Raw genomic sequence first — 27,372 nt, forward strand, 5'->3', positions numbered from 1 at the left:
TGGCAAAGGCCTCAGTGTGTCCTGCAGAACAATATGATCTCGTTGTTTCTCTCTACTCTCCTATGGGCATTATCTCTTGTTCCTTGTTTTTAATGCTTGACTGTATACCCTGTATATAAAAATAGTCGCTTTGTTCTGTGTGTTCAAAGGAAAACTAAAGGATCAGGTCCTAGGATACAAATTATAAGTAAAAGTAAAACATTCATTGTTCAAGGCTACTGAAATCGTAGATGTGTTCAGTGTACTTCAGCACTGTTCCTTGGCTATTAAGATGCTTATAACTTGCTAGATCTTTGTTTTAGGAAAACAGCAGTTGCATATTGCATAGTGCTTTATTTCTTTCTTTCAGGTGAATGTTACTTACATCTGAAAAGATTAATCCTGATTTGTACATTTATGTGACATAGTGAAATTGTCCATGTACCTACGGTGTCTGAAAAGTGAAGATTTTTTTTTGGTGTGGGGGTTTTGGTTTGTGGCTTGTTCCCTACCCCCCCGCCCCCCAAGATATCCCAGTGTAGCAATATAGGCATTTCTTCTTGCCATAAGTCCTTGAATAGCCATATGTTATGGGTATTATATGGTATCCAAAACAGTTATTTTAAAGGTAAAACTTGTTGATTTCTTTTATTTTGGGAATGTACTGTAGATATAGTATAAAAATAGAAATAGCATAGTATCTGGTATTTGTGATGTGCCTGATCTTACACTCGTTTTCTGTCCTCATAGATTTTTTTTTTTTTCTCCTTTTCAGGTTATATATGTCCCCAAAAAAGAAACTGACTCCTATGCAAAAATGTGTCAGTCCATTAATTTGGTGCAGGCAGGTATTGGATTACCCAAGTCCTGACATTGAAAGTGCTAAGAAGTCGCTGATCCACAGGCTGGAACAAACAATGTCAGGTGAGTTCCTGCATATGAATACCACTGGGTTGTACATGTTTATTTTGAAATAGTTAGAATTAGCTGATAGTTGTGAGAGAAGAGGGTGAGATGCGGCAGTTACTTCTATCTGAAGTTTTCTTTATAGTTTGCAAACAGTAATTAATTCTATTAATTTTCTGGACTGTATTAATAAAATGAAAGGACACATTAGACCATGAGTCGTGATTTCAGAGTTGTATGTTACCTGCATAGATACAGTTTGGACAGGAATAAACAATGTCCGTATATCAGGTTTTCTTGTCTTATTTTAAAATAGAAGCCTGCATTAAACTATCAAAACTTTTAGGTGCTTGTTTATATGTTAATACAGAACTTAGTTTTCTGCTAGATGAGCTATTTTATTTAATCTAAGGAAACAGAGGCTGAAGTTCTTGAATACTTTGGGGAGGTAATATTGATTTATTTTCCTCCCATCCCTGGTAAATTAAGATCTTGTCACAGTCAGGTTAAAAAGTTTAGAGTTCATGATTCTTCCTTGATACAAATTAGTTGGTTATATTCAGAACTGGAGAAGGATTGAGCATTTGGCCCTGTGAGGATGAAAGCCTACATTCTCCACCCTTTTACAACCAGCCTTTTTGATGTCAAACCAGCAGCAAAATGCTGAAGGTCTTATTAGAATTCTCTGTTTGTCTGGTTTCTTGCTTTATTTTCCTTTCTTTGTTAGAGCCTATTTTTATTTTTTGTAAAAAAAGTTATGCTGAGATAACTTTCTTGCTATTATCTGTTTTCTCCCTGTATTTCCATTTTTTGCAGTCTTGCACTGTGTGTGTTATCTTTTTTTAACTGTTATCTTCATGAGTTAGCAGAATGGCTGGACATGAGCTAAGAACATGTGAACATGCAGTTCCAGGAGTGTTCCCAACTACGAGCTCCTTTACATGGTTATACATAAGCTTTGTGCATACAGTTCACTTAACTGTAACTTTTTTCCTCTCCTTGAATTCTTTTCTGGAGCAACTCAGTCTTTATTCTGGTTTGTACTAAAATTGTTCATAATAAAATTTGAAAATATTGCTGGTAGATCACATGAGAAGTCCATTTCTTATTCTTACAAAATCATGGGCATAATTGTGGAAGTGCTTTCAGTATGAGCCACCTTTGATCTTCCCCCATTTCTTGAGCTTTGTGTATGCTATCTTGATGAAAGTCTATTAACAATTTTCCTGAACAGTTAACATGATATATAGCTTGCTACAGGCGAAGACTGGAATTCAAAACAATGAAAAATACCCAGATCAGGGATTTATGAACGATGATACAAGTTTGGGAATTTGAATGCTACTGAGTATTTAGGGCTGGATAGCAGTTAGGTTAAGCATGAATGATTCTGTACATGGTTTAAGTTCTTTTCAGAACTGAGTAGAAATCTTCCAGAAGCACAACAAATTCTGCTGCCCCTAGGGTATCTTTAAAAATTCAGTCATAGTTGAAGCAGAGTGGCGGGAAGCTTCCCTATGAAGTGGACAAACTTGAAAGTTGGATCATTCAAATGATTTGTCTAGGCAGCTACCTCTTCTTTTCCATAGACCTGAGAATCTGCCTCTGACAGTAATACTTGAAAGAATACTGCAAATCATCTGTAGGACTAACAGGGGAAAATATTACCTGTACAAGAGATGGGCACTAATACCCCTGGTTGGAGCAGATTGCATGGAAAACTGAAATTGTAACAAAAAAAGAAAATTTTCCTTTAGAGCAACCAGCCTACTTACAGATATAGGGTAGCAGGAAGCTCCACTGGAGAGGGCAAGCAGTGCTGCTTGTAACCTTGTGTGTGTTTCCTACTCCACAACTTATGGAATATCTTATGACTTGTATTTTACATAGTACTCGTATCTCATGGACCTATCCTTTAACCTATTACTATCTGCTGGTTCAGTTTATCAATTTCAGTTCCAGTCTCTGTGGATAAGGCTTTTCATACTACTGTTATTTTTTTCCTGAATCCTTGTTGACGTTTCTTTTGCCTTAAATATTTCCTCTTTGTCAATTCCTGTTATGTCTGTCCAATCTAATATCTCTTTGCTGTTTCTCAGTCTCAAATGCACTCTTAAATTCCACGCTTTCCTTTTCCTTCATATAAAGTAATCGTTTCCATTCCATGATAATCAAGGAAGGAAGAGTGGCTTTCAGCTCCATGTTACTGTAGGCAGTTACTGAGAACACAGGATACACAGTGCCTTGTTGCTAGTTAGTGCGCGTTTACACTTACAGTCTTGCTCAGTGTTGGGGGCATGTTCAGACTACAGGGAATCCTGGGTGTATTGTGGTGCAGACCTCTTAGCCATGCCTCAAGTCCCTGCTGAAAAGTGCAAGTGTGTGATTCATGTTGGCTGGAAACCCTGGCTACCACCACAGGGTGGCCTAAAATCTTACAGGGGTAGAGCACATCAAGAAAGCAGCTTCAGGAACAGAAAGTACTAGGTGGAAGAATTTCTGGCGAAGATGCTTGCTTAATACATAGTTGCACAGAATTAGAAAAGAGTAACTTTGGTCATATTGCATTTTTTACTGAGGCAGTGTTTTTTATTTAAATATTTGAAATCAAATGCATGGTCAGTATAGCTGGTGGGGAAGCTGTGTGGCTGTATGTGTAAAAACTGTCATATTTTCCATGCTGAGTGAGTTTAACTTTTCAGTTAAGGATTGAGCATGTTCAAAACCAACTGTTGTTCAGCTAACTTTGGTCTCAGTGATAGACTTTGCTAATGATTGTTTTGAATTACTATGGGGACTGCTAGAATAAATTTGTCACTTAATCATAACAAAAATAAATATCAGGTCTCTAGAATTTGGAAAAATTGCACCTGATTTGTACAGCAGAACTTCTGAACCATCTAAGCTTGAGTTTTCTGCACTCAAATTATTCTATTTCTATTTTCTAGAGCAAAAAAGAGATTCAAGACCAATTTAACCAAATCTTGACTAAAACAAATTAGATGCTGCATGCTGTTTCTGATATTATAAAAGAAAATTTATGTTAAAATAAAAATGTCAATCATTAACCCTCCCATCTGGTGTTTTGAAAGCTAATGTGTAATCTTTTGTAAGCTAATGTTTCATCTAATATAGCATTTTAATGTTCAAATGAGTTATCTGTCATACTAATGTTGTCAGACACTCCTAATAAAGACCATATCTCTAGTTGTTGTGAAAATAGTAATGTCGTCTTAAGTTACAGAAATCCCTGCTGGAGAAATTTTAGGAAGTCTAGGCCAGGAAAATGGTTTGAACCCAGCTTTTTTTATGGGGAAAAAATACAGTGCTGAGGAAGGTAGAAGTTCACATTAGCTAGGATGGAAACTGCTCTACTGTATAAAGTTTCATCATGTACCAGAGCATACTTTTTATATGTAACAAAAGTATGTTTTTTTATCTAAAGAAAGCTGTATGTGATCAAATATCTTGTGTCATTGTGGATATGTACAAAGAGCTTATTTTGAAGGTTATACAGTAGTACAATTGTTTTCTAATTCGTGGTTAATATTTTAATATACTTGTCTGTGTAATAAGTATGAAAGAACTGTTGTGCAGACCTACATTTTTAGGGTTTTTTAACTGACATGTTCAGCAAGAGATGAAAAGTAAATTTTTTTTGGCATGAGAACAAAGAGTCAGTTGGAATAGATGCTTTGGGCTTCCTCTGTGAATGTCAGAATGTCGGAAGAACTTGTTTTCAAAGGAGTTGTCTTGTCAGAGTCAACCAGAATATAACCAGCTTGTAATTACTGGTTTTGTTAACTGACCTTTGTAATAAAATGGAGATTTCCCATCTGACACTCTGAAGATAAAATTGAGGTACCTTAAGAACACTTACTAGAATTCATTGAATTCACTAATCGCTGAAATGACTGCGTATCATTTAAAACTTGCAGTGAAAGCTGGAATATAAACTTCCCATTTTCTGTCTATAACTGTCTTTCACTCTAATTAAAACGCTACTAATATTAACTGGTTTAGACACTAGAGAGGATCTTTACATGAGGTGCAATTTAAGAAATCTGCTGCAAAGTCAACTTTAATTTCTGCTGCTTCTGCCTCTGCTGCATTCTGCCATCCATTTGGCTGGATGGTATGGTTTTTTGGGCATTACTGAAAACTAATTCACTGATGCAATCAGGTACATACTAGATGTATTTAACCTAAATCCACTTCAGTAGGCTGGGTAATAGTGCAGCCCCACTATTGCTTGTACTGAACAACTGAGGAGGTAGGGCCCAAAAGTGGGAAGGGAAGAGGAGCTGAAGCGGGCTTTGCTGAAAGCAGCATTTCATGCAGCTGGAGTCTCTTTTGGCTTGTAATGTCAAAAAAAATTTACACTCAATAAAAAGGATTTTAGTAAACATATTAATGCCAAGTTGTCTGGCACAGTAGAAGAGTTCAATTGCTTACTTTTTTTGTCCACTGCTATCAGTAGCCTAATTATTACTGCACTAATTGAAGCCTTATTCAGTAACAGAAATGTCACGTCACACAATACTCATTCCATAGCTTAATTTCTGCCTTTTTTTTGAAGAACCACTTGAGTGTATTGCCATACATTTGCCAGGCCTATTCTTGTCAGTTTATAATATAGGTGCATAGTGTCAATACTGTCATGACTTGGAGAGTTTAATTTCTAGCAGCTACATGAGCTGCAACTTAATCTAATGTAGATTTACATATCATAAAGTTTGAATCTCTAACTTTCAGTTTAATGTTTTGCAATTTAATGTTCTTTGTTAAAATAAAATTGTTTGGCATAAAATATTTTCAGTAATGAAGGAACTGATTTTACCAGAAGTGACCAAATTTCCTTTGGTTCCCACTTCCCTATTGAAGTTCCATTTTTCTATTATGTTCAAATAAAATGTAGGTTCTGAACAAAGCAGTCATTTAGGCAACTATATAAATCATACAACTAGGGGAATTGCAGTATCATAGTGAAAATGTTTGCCAGTGGTTAAAATTAATCAGAGAGTACTTTAGCATTAAATTTTTTACAATAAATAGCAGAGGAAAATATGCAGTTTAGATCCTATATTGTATATGGGCTTAAAGCTCATGGACATAAAAATCCCAAAGCATTAGAACTTGATGTATACAAATATTGTGTGTTGTGCCCAGTATGTTCATGGTACCTAGAAATAGAAACAGCAGCATTTGCCCTGCTTAATGGTGTTTTTCATTTTAGTGGATGCTTTGGGGACCTGTGTAGGTGGTATTGCTCAGCTCTGTGTGCCGGTCTTGGGGTTGCTATTGAACTATTTGTGCAATCTAGACAGGTCTGTGAATTCTGGAGAACTAGACTTCATGGTGTGCTCTGGTTTGTATGTAATCATGTGTAGGATGTATGTTACCATAGCTCAGCTACTACTGTCTTTTGAGTTGCTTCCCTTCTCGTTCCCAAGCCTTGCATTGAACATCTTGAAGAGATCAGCTGTAGCCATCTTAGATCTGATTCTTGCAGGGAAAATATTTGTTGCTATCTTGTCTTGCCCTCTCCTACTCTTTCAACCGATTTCTTCATCTCCTAGCTACGACACTGTGGAAAAACTTCCCAGTGACTGAAATGTTCTACTTGAATTGTATAGTAATTAAACCACACTGGAGATACCATGTAACATCGTATTCATTTTTCACTGGTTCCTTCAGTATAATTTGTCACTTTCCTCTTCCATACAGCTCTCAAGAGACAGAGTTTGTACAGCAGCCCTTTCAGTGCAGTCAGTTACGCAAGCTCCTATAGTCCAAATACCAGTAGCCCCTACAGCAGTGGTTTCAACTCTCCCTCCTCAACACCAGTGAAATCTGCTTTAGTTAAACAGCTCATACCTCCTGGTACCTCAGGTAAGTGTGTGTGTGTCTGGTCTCTCCCTGTCTCCTTCCTCCTCTTACTTTCAAAAATGTGTTCAAATAGATTACATTTACATTGAAATAGAGTAAGAAAGACACCAAAAACCTGTCAGTCTTTAAGCTTTTTAGGAAAGGCCTTTTTACAGCCTTTCTGGCATGAGATAACATTGAAAATGTTTTATCTGGATGTCCGTGTCCCTAACATGGCTGATGCGTATTAGCAGTTCCACAAAATTAGTTCTGTGGAGTTCTAACATATGTAAGCGGCTTCTAGAATTGGCTGTGTAATTGAGTGGGATGTAAGTGGTATAGTAGATGTTTAAAGGTTAGGTCTTGGTAGTTATAAAGTGCAACTACCCTATTACTTACTAACTAAAACATTTGGTATGCAATGTATCCATCCATACCTCTGAGATGTGAACAATATAATCTAAGGTAGAAGCGTGTATTTTAATTAAAGGCATTCCTTGAGGCTTTGCAGTCATCAGTGTAAACGCTAACTTCTGGCAATGTGTTTTTACCTTCATTCTGCACCATAGACACTTTATTTCCATCAGAAAAATCGATGCCTAAACATGTCTCTGTTCTGCAGTCAGAATGTTGGCTTATTATATATACTTGAACACAAGTTAGCTTGCAGGGAAGATGAAAAAACATTGCATTTGACAGTCCAACTATGTGTAGTTTGCTGTGGACTTGTAAAAAGAAGCCTGCACTGCAATATATTCACTAGCCCCATTACCCAGGTTTTGTTTTAGTCAATGTAGTTCTGCTCTGTGTTGTGTGCTACAATGCTGTATCTGCCTGCAGGACAGAGATGAAATGTAACTGGCAATGGGCGTTAGTCAGAAGGTGGCAAGCAGGAAGAGTTTTCCTGATATGTTGTAGTTTAGCAAAGGTGTGTGCATAGACAAGGTAGTATTTTCAGACAAACTGTATTTTAAGCATTCCACACTGAAGCAATATTGCTCGGATCAGCAAGTCCGTATTGTCAAGCAAGATATAGTCAACCTTATGTCTTACAAGGTAGTGCCCAGAGACAAGAGTGAAAGCACAGATGGAACAGGTATACGGTTGCTCTTTCTGTAAGAGCTGTGCAAACTTCATAGCAGTTGAAACTTGGTACAGGTGGACCAGATTATACATCATTAATTTGCTTTGCCAACCAATACCATTGTAATGATGTTATAAAGTTCTTCATTTTTAGAAGGCAGTGCTAAGCTCTGCTTGTGTAAATTTTATTTTCAGCCTAGGTTCACAGTCAGATATTTTAAATTGTCAGTCTCAATGTCTCAGTAGTAATCCATTTTCAGATTGGTGGTTCTTTTACTAGGAAAGGAAATACAGCTTGTCTTCCCACCTCCGCACCCCTCCTTAACATTTTCTGTTACTTTATTTTCTTTCTCTAGGTCATTTTAAAAGTTCAGCAGATAGAAATCCTCCGCTAAGTCCACAGTCCTCTCTGGACAGTGAATTAAGCGCGTCAGAGATGGATGAAGACTCTATTGGGTCTAATTACAAGCTAAATGATGTTACAGATGTGCAAATTTTAGCACGAATGCAGGAAGAAAGTAAGTATTTTCCATCCTGAGTATGAAGTGAAGCGGTTGATCTTTTTTTATTGAATAAATGCGGGAGCACTTGCTTAGCAGGAATGGAAAAGGGGTGTAGATTCTACTGTGGATGCACAAACGTAGTTCTCCTGAGAAGGCTGGCTAAGGACTTCTGCCTCCAGGATAAGGAAGGGAAGTTGCTGTGCAGAAGTGTTCTTTAGAAACAGTGGACAAAAGAAATGCTAGGGAGAGTATGAATTTGTAGCATACAGTATATGCCTAAAGGATGGTCATTAGACTGGACTGCTGCCTGCCACCAGTCTTCTCAGGAGGTGCATGCCTTCCCAATGTAATCTAGTCTTGTTGACATCAGTGCTTAACCCATGATTTAAATCACCAAAATGTAAGGTCAAGATGGCAAAGAATAGTGAAGAAAAGCACCTGTGTCAATGTCTCCCTTCTATTATAGGTTTAGTTGAGAGTTTGGCTGTCTCTTTGTTTCTCTGAGACTGCAGAAGGCGATGGTAATTCCAGCTGTATGACTAGGTGGTCTCCAGACTTTCTTATTGTGTACCCCTGTCAGTGGAAAAAAAAAAACTCAACTCCCCAATATATGTATATTTTCTTACAAAGTTGTATTACTCTACTAATATATTACATACATGAAAATACACAAACGTACACAAAAATAGAAGTTGAAAAGGGATGAAATAAAGGTGGAATAAATGCTATTGTAAAAACATTATTAGCAGTACAAGATTTTCTTCCTGCACCCCAGTGGATTGTTTTGAGTACCCCCTGGGGTGTGTGCACCCCACTTCGGAGACCATTGGTCTAAGAGCTCTAGTTTCTCTAGGGGTAGCTTATCATATAGCTTTTTTATTACATTTACTAATACGTTGCAAGAGGCATTTCTTATGTCATAGGCTATGACATGTCAGCCTGTGTCATAGGCTGCTGTATTTGTTACAGGATGTTACATGAATCAAAATTAAGCTGTAGGCTATGTTGCTAGTATCCACAACCCTATACTGATGATTGCTGTAGCAGGAAAAGGAATGAACTCACCTACTTATTTCAAGACATTATCAACTGGTAGATAACTTTTTTTGGTACTAATCTAGAACTAACATAATGACTCAGATAAAAAGAGTTGAAGTGCTCAAATGTTATTTGACCATTTGTCACAGCCATTTGTAATGGTTAAGTGCTCAAATGTGAGTTTGAGCAGTGGGTAGGTATTTGTATGCACTGTCTCTATTTGAACCATTTGTGGGGTGGAAGCAAGTAAACAATGTTCTCATTATTGCCAGGCCTCCGGCAAGAGTATGCAGCAACTGCTTCTCGGCGTAGTTCTGGTTCTTCTTGCAATTCTACAAGGCGAGGCACATTCAGTGATCAGGAGCTTGATGCACAGAGTTTAGAAGATGAAGAAGATGGCATGCACCACACAGTGCACCCTGCTGTTAACAGGTTCTCACCATCACCTCGCAGTTCTCCCTGGCCTTCACCAAAACAATCTCCAAGGAATTCACCTCGCTCCCGATCACCTGCTCGAAGCATAGAGTACAGTAGAGTGTCACCCCAACCTATGATTAGCCGTTTACAGCAACCTCGTCTTTCACTTCAAGGCCATCCTACAGATTTGCAGACTAGTAATGTCAAAAGCGAAGGTAAAAAGCTCTGTCTCAAATTCATTACACAAATAGTTGTGTAGTTCCTTTAAAGGATTTTGGTCAGTGTGCAGTGCTAAAACTGTGTGCCTGTGTAACATCATGGCTTAATCACAGAGTTGAAGAAAAAGCAGAGAAAGCAAAGGTTAAGTTCTGCTGGGGAACTGTTACAGTCAGATGAGTTGATAGGCTTACATTTATTTTAGATGTTCACCAGTGACTCTGGGTGTAACTGAGTTTCAATGGTGACCAAGTTCTATCTTTGGCAGGCAAATGCACTAAAATAAAGCAGAGTGCAGGGAAAACTATAATTCACTAGGGTTAGGTAGGGTTAGGCCTTGCAGATAACAGAATAAAATGCAGAGAAAGTAACTGGTCAGATAAGAGTAACACAGCAATTTATGCATGCCTGTAAGCTGTGAGAGAGCTGAATGCTTTCTTGCAGTGCAGGACTCTGAAATCTTTAAGCATGAACACAGCCTTAAAGATATTAGTACTTAAGTCATGCCTTTGCATACTTTAGATATCTCAAAGCTGTGCAAACTGCTGCATAATAAAAAATAAAGCTTGTGGCGAACTTCACACACTTATACTATATTGACATAGAACAAAATATCATATCCCGATAGGATTTTCCTTCTTGAATGTATTTTTTTTTCCTGGTAGCAGTCTGGCAGAAACTCCTTTAATTGGGCTGAAACTTCACAAATGTGTTCCCATTTTAACAAATGTAGTTGTTGTTTGGCAAATAAAACCTTAAATTCAGATATAATATACATTTAGGTATTAAAAATATACTGTATTTTTTCATCTTTCAGGTAAGCTGGATGCCAAGTGCCTGCAGTAGAGATGATATAGAAATGCATTTCTAAATAATTTATTTTCTGGGTGGTTTTTTTTCCACCCTAATATAGCAAAGAGGTCAATGCCATTTACAGGATTTGATTGACTAAAATTTTAGAATTTGAATCAGGAAAATCAATGTGCTCTGCTAGAGCTTTTGGGGAAGGTGATCTGCAAATTTAATTAGCTATTCAATAATATTTTTGGAAGGGTTAGCTTAAGTCTCATCGCATAAGTGCTTTGGGAAGTTTTAGATGCATAGGAAGGCATACAACACAAAAGGTAATTAATCATATTGTGACTTAGTTGAGAATTCCTTTCCTGTTCTTTTCTGGGGTTTTATGAAAGTCTTAATGTATGCTAGATGAGTTAGAACAAAAATATCCCATGAGAGACAAGGTACCAAAAGCTGATATCCCACATACCGGAGGGATCAAAATAGAGCATGCGATCACGTGCTTCTGAAACACTTCTAAGGAATTCTCTTCCAATGGTTTTTGTGCAGTTGAATGTTGTTTGGAGTTAATATAGCAGCAGCCAAAAAAGGTTGTTTAGGATTTTTTTTTCTCTCAAATGGTTAGAGGGAAATTTGGTTGACAGGGTTCAACAGTGTACCAACTACAATGCAAACTACTGAGTGCAGAAAGTACACTTGTAGGCATATCCAGCCTATGAAGACTTACTTTTGTTTTCATCTTCAGTGTTTGTGCATGATTAGCATACTTTTTTCCCACATCCCTCTGCAGAATCAGCTTGGCCGCTCCTCCTGACAAGGCATCTGCAGTCTTCTCTCCCAAGTATGTCATCAACCCAGCTCTGCATGGGTTGGAGATACAGAGAACGTCATTAGTCTTGAGAGGGATTTAATGGCATCTTTCTGTATTCTGTGAGCAATGGTACAAATTTTAGAAGACCCTTGAAGAACCAGTATTAGCTGAATAGACAGTCAAGTCGTATATGAAAGATGAAGCATAACCGGACACTTAAATAATTTTGAACGCTGTGTGTGAAGACTTTCTTTCCAAGTGGCTGGCTGTTATTTGTTGTATAATGTGCTGACGTGAGACTGGGTAGTCCCAAAAATTGCCTCAAAAATTACTATGTGGTTTTAATCTTCAGACAAGCATTCTATATTGTAAATAACTTTCTAGATGAAGACTTCCAGAAGTGTGCAAAACTGCAAATTAGGTTTGCCTTTACAATATCTGTAATAGTAGAACAAAACCCAGATAATGATAATCCAGATATGTTTCAATTTCAAAACACACTATGCTTTGCTTTTTTTACCACAGGTGAAAAATGTACATTCTTGCTTTTTTATATAAATACTTTTTATATAATAGATCTGATAATACATAAATTTAATGCAAGATAATGGAAGAACTGTAATGTAACAAAATATACTTTTAAATTGCAGTGTAATTTTATATGGCTGCCATTTGTGTCACTTAGATTTGGGGTTCAACTATGGATTTATAACATGAACTTTGTCTGGCATCAGACTACATGTGGTATCTTTGTGTTGTTTCATACAGAAAAACTAAGGCGTAGTCTTCCAAACCTGTCCAGGACATCTAACATCCAAGCTGAGTCTGTGAAAAACAGCAGAAGTGACTCAAACTTCCAAGTGCCAAATGGAGGAATACCTCGCATTCAACCTCAGGCCTCAGCCAGTAAGTACCTTTAGTGACACTTCAGTGTATATTTCAGAATTAAGTGATGGTACTCAGCTGCCTTCTGGTTTCATGGCAGAGAGAAACATTGCATGTCACACTGGAGATGCTAATCCTGATTTTTTAATCACATATGTGTGAAAATCTGCTTTTTTGGTACACCAAATCTAGTACAGAGTATATTCAAAGAATTTCTGATCTCTTATTAAGGTATCACTCCTAGTTTCCTAATGGTGTATGTAGAAGTACTATAGTATAAATATAGTAGCGATACATATTTCAGAAACCATTTATTTTCTGTGATTTACAGAAGGTGTAGTGCTTTGTACTGTTGAATTTCATTTACAGACTACAAACATTGACTAGGCTATGAAAATACTTACCTAGATGATGTTTATTCTTTTTTTTTTTTTAAATAGTGAAACATGATCTGAAATCATTCATGCAAGTTTAATCCTTTTTTGCAGTTTATTTTCTTCTTTTGTTTGGTAACGTGGAAATTATATATTCAGTTGCAGGCTTTATTTTTTTAAGCATCAGTATTTCTCAGAAAAGGTTTGGATGAACCTGTGTCCTGTGAAACAAATTAGCCCGTTGCTGGGCTTGTGGCTGCTAGTTTGTCCAAAAGTGAACTACTGATGTGAGAACGCTACTAATCTCACAAGTCTCTTAAAAATGGTGACCTTAAAGAAGCTAAAGCAAATTAAACTTAAATATTCACTGCTTCTTTCTATGTCAATATTGACAGTTCCTGTTGTTTAAATGTCTCCTGATCATTTCATTTTAAAACAAGTTTCAGAATTAATAATCTTGTGTGACATTTTCAAGGGAAGAACACATTATGAATATTATTTTGTGTAGAGCTTTGAACTCTAAAAGTTCTATGATAAAAGTTCATCAGTAATCTGAATATTTGACAGGAAATATTAGATAATGTTTGTGAATGAAACTTTTCTTTTACCCATTGAACAGTAAAGGCATACTGGCATACCTAAGTTGGCCTTGTTACCTGGTCGTTTCAAAACAGTGTGTTAATGTAACCAGATACAGTTAAATACAGAATAAGGAATACAGACCACTCCAATGACTACAAGATTTCTATTTTTGTAGTTACTTGGACCAGATCTAAGGGTTGCGTGGAGAGTCAGTCCCAGTTGTGCGATACTGTAGCCAAAGAAGCGAATGTGACCTTGTGATTGTTAGTATCTGTTACCCTCACATCCTTTCACCTTGTCCCCTTCTTCCAATCTTCACAAATGCTCAGAGGGTGGGATTTACAACTGAAAGGATGTGTGTAGTTCAAATGCAGGACTGTCATCGGTTAGTCAGGCTTATCAAACTGTAAAGCACTTAGAGCAGTTGGACAACAGCTTTCCAACTGTGTTATTTTTGTGATGGGAAATATAAGCAAAAAGAAAGGAAAAAAAAACATTTTTAGTAAAAATCTATACAGACTTCATTCGGTGTTTTAAAACTGAGTGAACTGGGAAGGGAAGAGCACAGAGGGCAGCTTAGTCGGCTAGGAGGCTATTTCCAGTATTAAAAGTATATTCACAGTGAAACTCTATGGAAAGATCAGACAGCAGAAGTCTCAATATTCAGTATTTAGTTACTTCATTGCAGGAGCCAAAGCAGTGTGACTTATGTTTATGCATATATATTTTTTTAACTTGTGGATGGGTTCAAAATCATAGAAATTATTAGGTAATTTTGCTTGCCTTCCCGTGGGACTCTTTCCCCAAATGTGAACCACTCTAGACCAACTTACATGTAAATGTAAGTTAAGTATCATTAATAAAGCCCAGATTTCTAGCTTTTACAGTTTCCCTGCTCTTACAGATGTTTGTCAGAGTCTTGCTATTGACAATCGTAAAACGGTTTGTGTATGAAGTCAATGAGTAAGTATCTTTGCTTAGTCTGGATTAAGAAATTTTCTGCAAAACTGTACATTGTATAAAAATTTCCAGAATTGTGTCCTTTTTATTGTATACTTTTTGTTTATTGGTTTCATATTTTGTCACCTTGCACACAGCACTGTTAAACTGCAGCAAATTTTTGTTTTCCCTTGGCGATGACTTCTGGGTCTTGGGATTCAAAGCTTCCTCATATACCCGCTAGTTTTGCATGAGCTTACCTTTGCAAGGATGCTGGCTTGCCACCCGAGGTCACTACTTTTCTCCTTGTCAAAGATCTGCTGTTCATAATTTACTTGCACATTTGCTGTGGCTGCAATACTGAACTTGCTATGGTTGCTGGCATTCAAAAATGAGTTAGGAATCCAGTAAGTTTCTGAAGAGACAATTCCTGTTACGGTTACATAGGCAAATTGTACACGCTTGCTTAAAGAGTAGAAGGAAGATAGTTATAATATGTTCAGAGGTACAACTGTAAAACATGAAAACATTTGGCATTTTAAGCTTTAGCTGTAATGTGATGAAAAATCCAAACTCTTTTTGAGAAGAGATTGAGTGAATTAAATATCCTACCTCTTAAAACACTGGAAGATAGAGTAATACTTGTGTTCTCCAAGGAGTAGGTATCTTTTAGACTTTAAAGTGTTAGAATGAAGGAAGCCTCTGTATTTGTGTCCTACACCACATAGATTGTGCAAAGCTGTAGAACTTCCAGGGTGGTTTCCACACAGGAGATATGTGCTTTGTAGTGGATTGTGTGTGATACTTTTGTACTTACCTGGTACTACATAATACTTATTCAAAGAACTAAGCTGTAGATTGTTGAAACTATCAGTAAAGTAACTAGTCTGCTTGCCAAGATCCATCTGCTTGGCATCTTCAGAGTATAAGAAGAAAGTGTATGCTTTGAGGAAACAGTATTCCAATTTGGTTGATCAGAAGTAAACATAACTATGTGTATTCAGCATGTACTATTTGTGACAGGTAATGTAATAGCATACGGAGCACTTCAAGAGCAGCAAATAGTGTGGGTAAGCATGCCCTCCATGCTTATCTCAAACTGCATGTCCCCTTAGCATTGCTTAGATTGCACTGCCTGAAGTTCTTTTCAGTGATTCAGTGCACATAATTGTGTAGCTATTGAGTCTCTATTTCCTGGAGTCTCCATTGAGAAGGAAAGAACTGGACATACATATTTTTTTAAATCCTTTCCATATCATCCCACATCTCTGACTTGCAAGGAGTGAAAATAATGATGGGGGAAGAAACTTAGTGCCGTGTGCAGTAGCATATTTAAATCTAACTGAACAAATTGAGGCAAACTAAATTCAAGATCATAAATACAAAGGAAGAAGCTGTTCTTGATTTTGTGTGGTATAACAGAAACACTGATTCAGTAAAAAGTGGTATAATGGAATACTTGTGGACAGAAACACTCTGGCCAGTGGTCTGCCTCACTAAATTCCTAGGAATTGTGCTCATTTTTAAACATCTCACTGCGCTTGATTGGCTGTTTATGGGTATGCCTTAAAAAAGCTTCTAGGAAGACCATGTATCAGAAGTTGAATAAGAACTGCATATTGCTGCATGCTTTTTTGCATTAGATTCTAGTTAGTAGAAGGAAGCTTTTTTATTAACAACCACAAGCATAATTTTATCATGTTTATAAACACTTCAATTCCTTTTTGCTGTTTGTTTGAAAATGACAGGTTTTAATTAGTTAAGACTGAAATGAATAGACCGACTAGGCATATTTTCAGAACGAAGGTAAAACACATGATGAACTTCTTTTATAGTTCACAAAATATTGTGAATTTTGCAGACTGAAGGATAGGAAAGGCGATGGCAGCTATTGTATGCTATCAAGTTTAATAATATGAGTTAAAAATCTTCTAGGATTCTAATTGCTCTTCCCCTACCTTCTTATAGCAATATTCACCAATTGGTGATAGGATTACTGAGCTTTCTTACTCAGGGTCATGATCTTAATGCACAGCTGTTTCCCCCATCTTTCTTCCTTCTCACTATGGAAATAAGCCTTGCTATTGCAATCAGTTTTATGCTGGTATAAAACTCCATACACTGATGTGAACAGAGATGTTTATTCATATCTTATCGTTTTAAGAAGCCTTTCTGTAGGCAAAGCTTTATTTCATTGACTATTTTCCTCCTTCTCCACTTCAATATGCTGTGGTGAAAATATGCTGAGTCGATGCGTTCCTTCTGGCAATAGGTAATTCTTTCCTTGCCAAGATCCTGCAGCTCTTGGAACACTGGCTTCTCTCTTGGTAACTGGTAGGTAGTGAGGTCAGTTCAAGGCAGCAGTATCAACCCTTGAACATTACTAGAAAAAAGGCTGGAAATAGAAGCAATGAAAACCCAATTTTAGTCATGCTGTCTACATGCTGGCAGCTGGTAATTCTTAGTAGTATTACGTCTTTGTTTTAAGTTTGAGTCCTCTTGCATACATTTTTGAGGGGGGAAAAAACCCACACATCTCTCAAAAGGGTTTATGTTTGCATAACTGAAAATATAACTTTTATACGATCACATTTAGACAAAGATTTACACTTTTGTGTAGTGTTAGAATATTTTTTGAAAACTCCTTTAAAATTAAAAGTTTAGTCTTGCTAGGTCAAATATGACAGTTCAGTTTTCATCTTTGTGTCTAATCTTGTACTCATATTGCTGCAGCATGTTTGCTAGGTGGCTTGTTCTCCCTTTGGTGTATTAATTTTTTTTGCCTTTCTGGGATTTTTGCCCTGCAAGAAGCTTTACTCTTACAGAATCTGCGCGTTTTGCACTGCAACATTTCTGACACGCTCTCTGTAACTCGTTGCCATTAAGAGCAAGCACCATTTAAAATACCCCATCACTTCCAGAGTCATAACAGCTTTTTGAGTGTTTTACTCACTCTGTTCTTTGACGCTTCACAAGTGGATGCAATTCTGAAATTCCCAGTAAACTTAGTTTTCTTATCTTAGACAAATATAACATTTCTTGTCTTTCAACAGCTCTGCAAAGGCAGAAAAATTTGCCTCGTGCTGCCTTCAAAACCAAACAGTTTCTTCAAACTCCATCTACAAAAGGAGGTAATTAACCTACAACCTCTTATCCAGCTCCAGCAAATCTCAGATAATTGTTCACCTGCATTAAATCTCACACATTCTAGATCAATAAAATTGCTGTTGCATGTTGAGATTAACCAAGTGGTCCTTGCTGTATCAACGTATATAACATTTTGGTCTAGACATTAAAAAAACAAGCCTGCATCGTGTAGGAAGAAAGTACTAAATTAGATTTTGGGATGAAATCCAAGGATTGGTGACTTCTAGCATTAACTGGGAAATCTGGATTAGAAAAAGTAGACTCCTGAATCCATATTCATTAGGGCTACATTTGGAGAGGATTTTTAAAAATTGTAAAATACAGTTTTTTAAAACAAAAGTTATAAAAAATTTCTTTTGTGAAAAATACGCAGACAAGTGAAAATATCATCCTTTGTGCTGGAAGCAGAAGCTAACGAGTATATTCTTGAAAAGATGAGCATAGAATGTCAACTTCTTTTGCACGTATGTGCGCACGTGCTTACGCTTTCTCTTTTCCTCTCAAAACTGGAAGATTAACCCCAACATACAGTAATTTAGATTTGTATTTTTTTCCTTAAAGAATTAGAGACTATTATATAATATATTCCAGTTTGCTAATGGCTGATATTGGCTTCTTTTTGAGATGAAAATAAAATATATTAAGTCTCTAACCCAATTACACAAGTTTTCACTGATCTTTAATTCTGGCAGCCTTGTATGTGACACTGCCTCATGTTCACTACTAAGATAAAAGAAGTTCATGATCTTCATCTAGAAGATCTCATTTTAAAGATCATATTTTACCTGAGACCAATTGATAAACTCTATAATCTAGAATCCTTTCAGAATTGAGAGTCCTTTGTGCAGGTACTGAGGGTGGCTGACAAAATGCATGTGTTTCTCAGTGTTTTAACAACACTACCTCCTTAGAGTCAACTTCATTCCATGCAGAAAGTTTTAGCAAAGTATAATGACTTTGAAGCAGATTCTTGTGGCTTAATAGGTGGTCTCTAGCAGTCTTCAGAATATTTTGTATCAAATGGAGAAAAGTTCTCTCAGTGTTCTGCTTTGGCATAAGACCACCATCGCAATTCCTCTGCAAAGCTTTCCAGCTGTCTTTCTGGTTGGCCATGCCTTCACCTTCACCTGGATGTCTGGAACACTTACTAGGTCAATGGCCTTGTCTGGAGCTGTGGAGATGTACAGAAAATTAACTTATCTTTGAGTTTATATTACTTGTAAAATTTTATTAAACCTTAGAGAATGAGGAACTGAGCACATTGCACCACCAGTTCCGTATTCTAGTTTATAGTTGCTGTCGTGCCTCACTGCAAATAAGGACCCAGCATGTCCTTTTCAGTACTTTGCTATTTTATAGTCCTTGACATGTTGATTTTCTTGCTTCTGATCTGAGATTCTCACAAGTATAGGAGCATTATGCATTAATGAATTGAGACTTTTGTTTCAAAGGAATAAACAACTATAAGCAACAATGGTTTTAGTTTCTTAAAATATATTCGTTACAGAGCTTGACACCTTTCACACACAGATGTTGGCTTTTTTTTTACCATTTTGTGTAAAACAGTTCAGAATACATTCAAATAACTCTGCCTTACTGTAAGAGATTTGTTATGGCTTATTGAGCCATCGAGTATCAGTCAGATCATAGAATGGTTTGGGTCATCTAGCCCAACCCCCCTGCAGTGAGCAGGGACATCTACTAGATGAGGTTGCTCGAAGTCCCACCCAACCTGACCATGAGCGTTTCTAGAGATGGGGCATCTACAACCTCTGGGCAACCTGTTCCAGTGGTTTACCATTCTCATTGTAAAAAATTTCTTCCTTATCTAGTGTGTCTACCTTCTTTTAGTTTAAAACCATCACCACTTGTCCTACTGCTATGGGACCTACTGAAAAGTCTGTCCCCATCTTTCTTATAAGTCCCCTTTAAGTACTGAAAGGCCACAATAAGGTCTCCCCACAGCCTTCTCTTCTCCAGGCTGAACAAGCCCAGCTCTCTCAGCCTGTCCTCATAGGAGAGGTGCTCTAGTCCTCGGATCATTTTTGTGGCCCTTCTCTGACCTGCTTCAACAGGTCCATGTCTGTCTTGTACTGAGATGACAGAATGGTGTATTGACTCCCATTGTTTTACCTCATCTGTTCTTTCATATCAGTCTGAATCATCTCATCACAATGGGTTATGATTTAACAACTGCATTGGAATTGATTCTGTTTTGAAGTTGGTGTCTAGCAGCAGGCCTTGGGTGCAAGCCAGATAAGTTGCAGCTTCACAGCATCCTACTTTGCCAGGTGGGGATCTCTTGCTCCCTGCCCACAATCAGGACAGAATCTGGAGAGGGTGGGAAATCTAAATGTCGTGACTGCACAGTGCTGTTTATTTTTGTTAGCAGATTTTTTTTATTGGTAGTTGGTTCTAGTTGTTTAGTTTCTAAGGAGATGGAGTTGTGTAAAGTTGTTAAGCACTACCCTTCCATGTTTACATGTCTGTATTAAAACATGGATCAGCACAATACTGCACATGGGTGTACAGTTATCAAATAGTCTTTGGCTAAGGCAGTACCTCACTCTTTGTGATCCCGTCTTACAAACGGGCCAAACTGAGTTTTAGTAAATATCCAAAATCGCTCTAACACAAAATTCTTTATATGTAGAATAGAATTATTAGGCAGTTTGACAGAGATTACATCATGTGGATTGCTTTGGAGATCACAGCACGCTGGAAGACAATGAATTCCTTTGAGTACAAGAATGAATACAGCTCTCAACAATGTCTGCAATGCTGTGCTGACAGGAAACGTTTTATGAATTGACAGCTCAAGTTGGAAGCATGGTAAAATATGGTCAACAGAAAACTGGCGAGAAAGGAGAGGACTAATTTACTGGATGCTTACTTTCACTTGGAATGTGACAGGCCTTCTTCAGTTACAACTTTTCATTGCTTATTCTGTTCCTGAAAACTGTTTCCCTGTTGTGCCTGTGAGAGGCCCAAATTACAAGAGGCCCCTATATTTATATGCTGGCATTGCTCTGTTGGTCAGTTACTAACATGATGCTGTATTTTTGTTCCAAGCAAGTGTTGTAATGAGAAGTTTAGTGATAAAAGCTCCCTATGTTTACACTGTAGATTCACTTGGAAATTCTGCAGATTTGATTGCACCAGTGTTACAGGCAATGTCACATTTTAAAAACTTTTAATATGTAATCTGTCTTAGTCCTAGGAGCACTTCACTACTGCTCTTGTCCAGTCATTCTGCTGTTAATGCTTTCCTTAATCCATCCTCTGGCTTGATGCCAAGGTTTTTATTTTAAGGGGTTTTATTTATTCTCCTCGCTACTGACCAACTGTCATGCATTGTTGACATCTCTGCCACCTTTTTTGTTAGCTTTTCCCATGAGCAGCTTCGTGCTGTGTTTGGTATCGGTGTCAGTGGAAAGGCCCTCTTGGATAACCCAGAAAGGAATCGAATCCACAAATCAAAATACAACCTGAAAATCACCACTTCCTCTGTACCCCATTTAGGATGTCACCTTGCTGTCATTACTTGCCCCTTCTCTCAACCCTCATGCTCTTAGTGGATCTAGCTTGTAAAATGATAATAAAAGCAATGTGAAGGACCATCTTTGTTATGTATAACATCTGTCAAAGAGGACTCAACTTGCGTAAAAATTTATTTAGTGAGGGAAAGAATAGTTCATGTAAATTCACTAAATGTAAACGTGATTTTGCTTTACTTTCCTGATTGTTGACTGTTACTCACCTACCCTAATCAGTTTGAAAAGCTGGTGAAATCCCATTTAATTATGAAGATGATGGATTAGTTTAAGTATTCTGTTTAGTGAAACATTATGCATATTTTGAAAATATTTCTCATACTCATTAATAATTGTGCTTAAGGTTTGGTATTATCAAAGAACTGCTGAATAGTCATTTTGTCAGTATTTTACTGTGAGGATCAGTTGTCATTCCCTGCTAGCTGTCTACTAAAATTCAGAAGTAATTCCTGAGTGTATAACAAGTGAGAATTCTTGCTGTTGCATTAATAGCATTGAGTAAAAGAGATGTACAGAAGTAAATTTAGTGGAGCACATTTGCAAGTGCACGTTGTTGAACAGTGTGCTGTATTGTAAATCTAAGCCTCTAAATGGATTTTCACTGGCTTAACTTTTCCCAGAAAGGACTTGATAAAGACCTGTATTTTACATAGTAACTCAGATACAGGGTATTTGAATTCAGATATTAGTTATACTGATAATTTAGGTAATGTTTGTAAATAAAGGAAGGCTATAAATTGTTATAGTTGTCTGGTTTAAGTTACATAGCAGCACCTTAATCTCTTTGGTGTTGGGGGTTGGCTGACCCTGTCTTTTTTTTCCCCATCAATCAGTAAATCTGGGACGTGACCATATCTTTAGGTGAATTCAAATTCAATGGATTTGGTTAAAAAGAGCATAAAAGAAACATTAAGATATTCTGGGCTCAGAATTCATCATTGAAAGCCAATATACACTTCGAATTTATTTGAAGACTGTATCACACTAGAATCCTGTGTTATTCAATGAGCTCTTTCAGGGATGGGAGTTAGTTCACAGGTTTCTGATGCAGCTAAATTTCTTAACAGATACGTTCTCCTCTGTTTCTTTTGACTTGACTGATATAATACTTAGAGCCTTACTAGTATTACTTGTAAATCCACATAAATAAATATTTGTAGTAAGCAAAAGGGGCATTAGAGTTATGATATCAAAAACATATGGAAAAAGAGGACATCTGAATTCCTGTTTCTCATTGCTGCTTGATTGGCTGTATTCCATTACACATCCCATATTGTTTGAATTTTCACATAATTTCCTGTTCTTAATTTCAGTTATACTGTAACTTAAGCTTGAAAGTAACTTCTGTAATTTTATTTTCCAGTACCTTCTTCAAGTAAATTCCGCTCACCTGCAGCACCGTCTCCTCTAGCTCTCCGACAACCAGTGAAAGCATTTAGTAACCATGGACCTGGTTCAGTTGCTTCTTCAGAAGCCACACAGCTGACACACAGTAGTTCTTCACCAGGGCCTCTTGCAGCCCAGAGTTCAGGCTTGCCAAGCCCTGCCAGCAGTATTAACAGTACTACTCTTACCAGACCGGCAGGGACAGCAGGGATGAGGAGTGGTTTGCCCAGACCCAGTGCCCCTTCTGCAGGGGGCATCCCAGTGCCTCGTAGCAAACTTGCACAGCCTGTTCGCAGGTGAGTATGTGACAGGTGGTCTTAGTTTGACGTTCTCGTAATGAATTTTGTACATTATGTATTTGTGCTGCAATTCTTAATTTGGTGTCAAGATATTTAGAATGGAAATGGAGACCTCCATGGGAAGTATTTGACTATTTTTCCAAAAATCAGTTAAAGCAAAACCAAGAGAAAAAGGTTCCTGAATTAGAGAGTGAAGGTAAAGGAGTGAAAGTGAAATGAGTAACCAAAGATACTAAACTAAGTAAATAAAGTGTCTTAATCTTGGATGAGAAGGCAATAAGAATTTGTTTGCATGTGGTAAAAAGTTACCAAAATATAGCTGGCAAGTGAAAATTCATTTGTACCAGTGAGTGACACGTTCTGAAGTTAGAACTATTGCAGTTCCTTTTGTAATCCATATGTCAAACAGTGGTACCACGGTGAGAACAGTGTCTTTCCTTGGGCAGCTAGAAACTTCAGGAAGGAAGATGTGTGTGGACAGAGGAGATATCCGTAACATGTGCTAAATTTATCGTAAAAATGAATGCGGTTGCCCCACAGGACAAAACAGAACTTTCAGCTCAAATATAACTTCTGTGCTAGCCCTCAACTGTAGAAGTTGCTTAATGTCAGAGTGCTTTGGAAAACAATCACAAGGGAGACTAAACTTTAACTGGAAAGGCTACATGGGCAATTTGTCTGCAGCAGAATCAGAGGGAAGTGATGCACAATTTAGAATATGTGCTCTTAATGTCATGCTAATGTGGATTTTCACTGAAGGTGTCAAGTGGAAGCCAACTGATGCAAATAAGCAGCCGTCCATGAGGAATATTAAGAACCTTTTAAAAAGAAAGGATAAACAGTTGGTCTTCAGTACCGCAGAAAAGATGAAACAGCAGTAAATAGCAAAGCGGAGTTCTGTTCCGCAGTGAGTGCTGGGGAGGGGAGTGACAAGGGACTGTCACAACGTTGACTGTTTTGCACTCTGAGTCTGCACTGTCAGCAGTATGGAACTTCATCTAATAAAAGGCAGTTGGTTTTGACAGGAAGTTCTTAGTAGTAGTGAAGTGTGGTTGTCCAAATCTCAACTTTGCTTACAGAAGTGTTTTACTTATTAAACTTACACAGCGCTTTTTTTTTTTGAAAGTTTTATGTACTTAATGCAGTACCTGTATACAATGCAACAATGAAGTACCTATGAATGTGAAGATTTTGATGTAAGCAAAATGTAATACTCTAAACAAGGATTTCCCTGTTTTATACATCACTGAAAAAAATGGCCTGCTTTTAGGTGGCAGCAGATTAAGCTTGTATTCCCCCAGGGTATAATAGCAAAAAGTTTTCTTTCTATTTATGCAGACGTTTTTCTGACATGGTAGTTGCCAAGATACAACACACAGAACCTGAAACAGAAACTACTTTGGGGTTTATCTTAAGTAAACTGTATTGCAGAAAAGTAAATGGGTGAAGCGTCTACTTCAATTATTTATAAAATATTTAAGTTCTTATGTATTGTAGATGGAGACTTTAGCAGTTATGTATGAAACTGAAAAAATATTTCATTTTATTTAGATCATTACCCACTCCCAAAACCTATGGCAACGTGAAAGACGAGAGTTGGAAAGACGGCTGCTACTGAACTGCAAAGCTTAATGCAAAGTTCCAGTGCTCATGGATGCTTCCTCACCAGGCTAAAAGACAGCTTGATTATACAAACTGTTCAGATGTGACTTTTGGGATTTGTAAAAATTCCAGACCTCTCTGTCTCTAATTAGCACAAACTGGCAGAGATTATAAAGCAGCACTTTAATGACATCTAACATCAGATGTTTGGTGATCATACAATCACTGCTACATGAAAATTGCTATCACTTCTGGGTTTTTTTCTTGCTTGCTAAAAATGTATCAATATGAGCATTTATGACAGTGGCCAATGTCTGGGCAAAAACCTAACGAATGCCAAAGAAATGCCCATCTTGAAAAACAGCAAGTGTAACAGTCAACTTACATTGTCCAAAACTTCATTTTCAGCCTGTTCTAATTCAGCAGAAAGATTGGGGAATATGTACTATTGAAACAAGACTACATTAATCAGAGCTAATATTCTGATTGCAGACTGCTACAGTGCTAGTGGAACATTGCTTTTAACAATTGTATGAGGTTCTCTTTGGGGAAAGTGGTACGTACATCCTTCAGGGAGGATCAGAAGTTACTCTGGAGGATTAGGCAGAACAGTAAGTAGTAGCCATGGCTTTTATTAACATTAAAAGTTTCAATGTAGCAGACACAAATGCAATAGTATAGATTGCATATTTCCTATGTTGATTTATCAGCTTTACACGCTCTTTTACGTTTGATTGCCAAAAGGGCTTAGTATCAGTTGTACAATCTTTCTAACCTTAAAGTTCCTGGCTCAGGAAGGATGGCCTTTGCTCTTCTAGCCACGTTTTTATCTCACGGCTCGCTACTTGGGAAAAACTTTTTATAGCAGGTGTCCTTAAAAAGGAAAGAGCAAGTCGTAATGTTAATTTGTCCTAATACCATACCACTATGCTTGCAGCCTGGAGCAACTGTAAATGCTGATAGTTAAGGAGAAGGAGACACAACTATGCACTTGTAACATACAAATTTTAAGGTAATGAGTTGACTCTTGATGCCAAATGATATTCATTTAGGTGATGTTCCATGGTATGAGGGAGTTTTCTGTATCCTATTTTTTTACTTTCATCCATTTCTTAAATTGGTTTATTTTAAATTGTAAATATTTTTACAGAAGATATTGCCCATGTAAGCGTGTTTAAATATGTACTTTGCCTTACATATGTGTATCTTACATTACTGGTAACAGAGTATGAAACCTGCTATGTCTGTTTACAAGCTATTAAATTCCTCCGGTGGCTCTGACTTATTCTAACACATTTTGCTCAGAACAACTCACTCATATAATTAGCATTGGAACCATTGTTTTCTGTTTTGGAAGACATCATGCAAACACTTGTAACTAAAGTTGTATTGGGTGGGACTAGTTAAACGGAAGGGAATTTGTTTGAAGCTTTTTCAGTATTTTGGATGTACAGTTGATGAAGTAAGAGAATGTGAATGGTATATCCTTTGTGCAATGACTGACAAACACTACAAGTTGGATTGGACGGTAGGTAGCCTTCAGCCCCGTTAGTATCTGAGTTTGCAACTGCTGGTGTATCTTGACTCCCACCACTAAGAGGATAACTAACCCTGAAATTCCAGCACTTGAATTTTAGGCCAGCATTAACATACTCCTGGATGAAAAGCCATGCAATACTACTTGACTTGGAAGAAGCCAAATAGGAAGGAGTGGAGACTAATTTGCAGCTCTAATTACACAAGCAAACTTTGGGTTGATGAACAACTTTACGCTCCAGGCCAAGGTCTGTGCTGAGACTTTGGAGTCAGGGTATCAAATATACTGTAATGCAGTAAGATATTTCAGCAGGGGTAAAGAAACCACCTTGCACCAGTAGACCAGTACATGCCACTAATCTAGCCCTGTGTCACTTGCCGGCACAGACAATGGATGTCAGTTAGTGTCTCGTGTCACTGTTAAGCAGAAGAGAGGATTCGACCAAATGCACATATTCTCACTAAAGCCGGAATTTTAACATTTCAGCATTTTACAAAGCAATGCTGCAGTCGCTGAAAAAAGGTGAATTTTAATTGGTGGATTTTTATCGAACACTTGATTGACTTTTAAATTTTGAAAGTCAGTTTAGATGATGATATTGGGGGTTTTACCATGGCTGCATCAAACCGTTGTGTACCTTTCCTTAAGTTAAGTAATTCATCACTTGGGTAAGTTCAGCTTAAGTTTTGTGAGGATTCTTCCCTCTGCTGTTCTCCCCCTGAAATACAGCGAACGACTTCCTGAAACGACAGCCTGTCTGTTTACTACAAAGCCTTTGTGCGTTACCAGTTTATTGATATCAGGAAATCATGGGGCTCCGTGTTTAGAGATTTACTGCAGAAGTGTGGAAATACGGATTTGATAAACTAGTGCCTATGATTTACTTAACTTATGTTTGATATAGTAGTAAGGGTTTTATGAATGTGGATTACTTTTTGTGCCAACAGCTCGGAATTGTTGTATGTGTGTAGGCAGAAGGACTTGTTCTGCTTCCAAAGTTATTTAAATTTTTTTTTGTGTTTGAATGTTTTTGTAAGTGTTAAAAGTGTAAAAAAAAAAATATAAAATATTCTTACCACAAAATACTTCTGGGATCATTATTTTTCATAACTTGTTTTAGAAGCCTTTATAAATTTAGAGGGTGTTGGTTTAGGGCTTTTTTGATTGGTTGGGTTGTTTTTCAAGAGCCGTATATCACTTTCCTAGAAGTTACCAACATCAGCTTCTGCCCCCTGTAATTCATGAACAGAGTATAACGCTATACAGAGTATAATGCTGTAGTTGGGTGAAATCTGTGATTTCATTGACAGACTGAGGTAGACTTGTGTTGTGCCCATGCTCTGGAAGGACGATGCGTAATTCAGAGTTACGTGGAGAGATGGATTCTGAATTTTCATCCAGAGTGATTTGTTTGTGTGATTCTACGTACACAAGGCACCTTTCTATTT

At 37.4% G+C, this 27,372-nt stretch overlaps 1 protein-coding gene across 2 annotated transcripts in view; it reads left to right on the top strand.

Moving 5' to 3' along the window:
- SLAIN2 (SLAIN motif family member 2) overlaps positions 1 to 27,009 on the top strand; it is a 36,439-nt gene extending 9,430 nt beyond the window's left edge. Inside the window, exons 2-9 of one of the 2 annotated variants that reach the window (XM_064449387.1) lie at positions 755 to 903; positions 6,613 to 6,777; positions 8,193 to 8,354; positions 9,650 to 10,009; positions 12,388 to 12,525; positions 17,453 to 17,530; positions 22,464 to 22,782; positions 24,337 to 27,009. In XM_064449387.1, coding sequence (XP_064305457.1) covers positions 755 to 903; positions 6,613 to 6,777; positions 8,193 to 8,354; positions 9,650 to 10,009; positions 12,388 to 12,525; positions 17,453 to 17,530; positions 22,464 to 22,782; positions 24,337 to 24,403 — 1,438 coding nt within the window. In that variant the 3' untranslated portion in view covers positions 24,404 to 27,009. The remainder of the gene's footprint in view (positions 1 to 754; positions 904 to 6,612; positions 6,778 to 8,192; positions 8,355 to 9,649; positions 10,010 to 12,387; positions 12,526 to 17,452; positions 17,531 to 22,463; positions 22,783 to 24,336) is intronic. The other variant, XM_064449388.1, reaches the window with a different exon arrangement.
- Positions 27,010 to 27,372: the final 363 nt, after the last annotated feature.

The sequence above is a fragment of the Phalacrocorax carbo genome, chromosome 4, assembly GCF_963921805.1.
Source record: "Phalacrocorax carbo chromosome 4, bPhaCar2.1, whole genome shotgun sequence".
Classification (NCBI taxonomy): domain Eukaryota; kingdom Metazoa; phylum Chordata; class Aves; order Suliformes; family Phalacrocoracidae; genus Phalacrocorax; species Phalacrocorax carbo.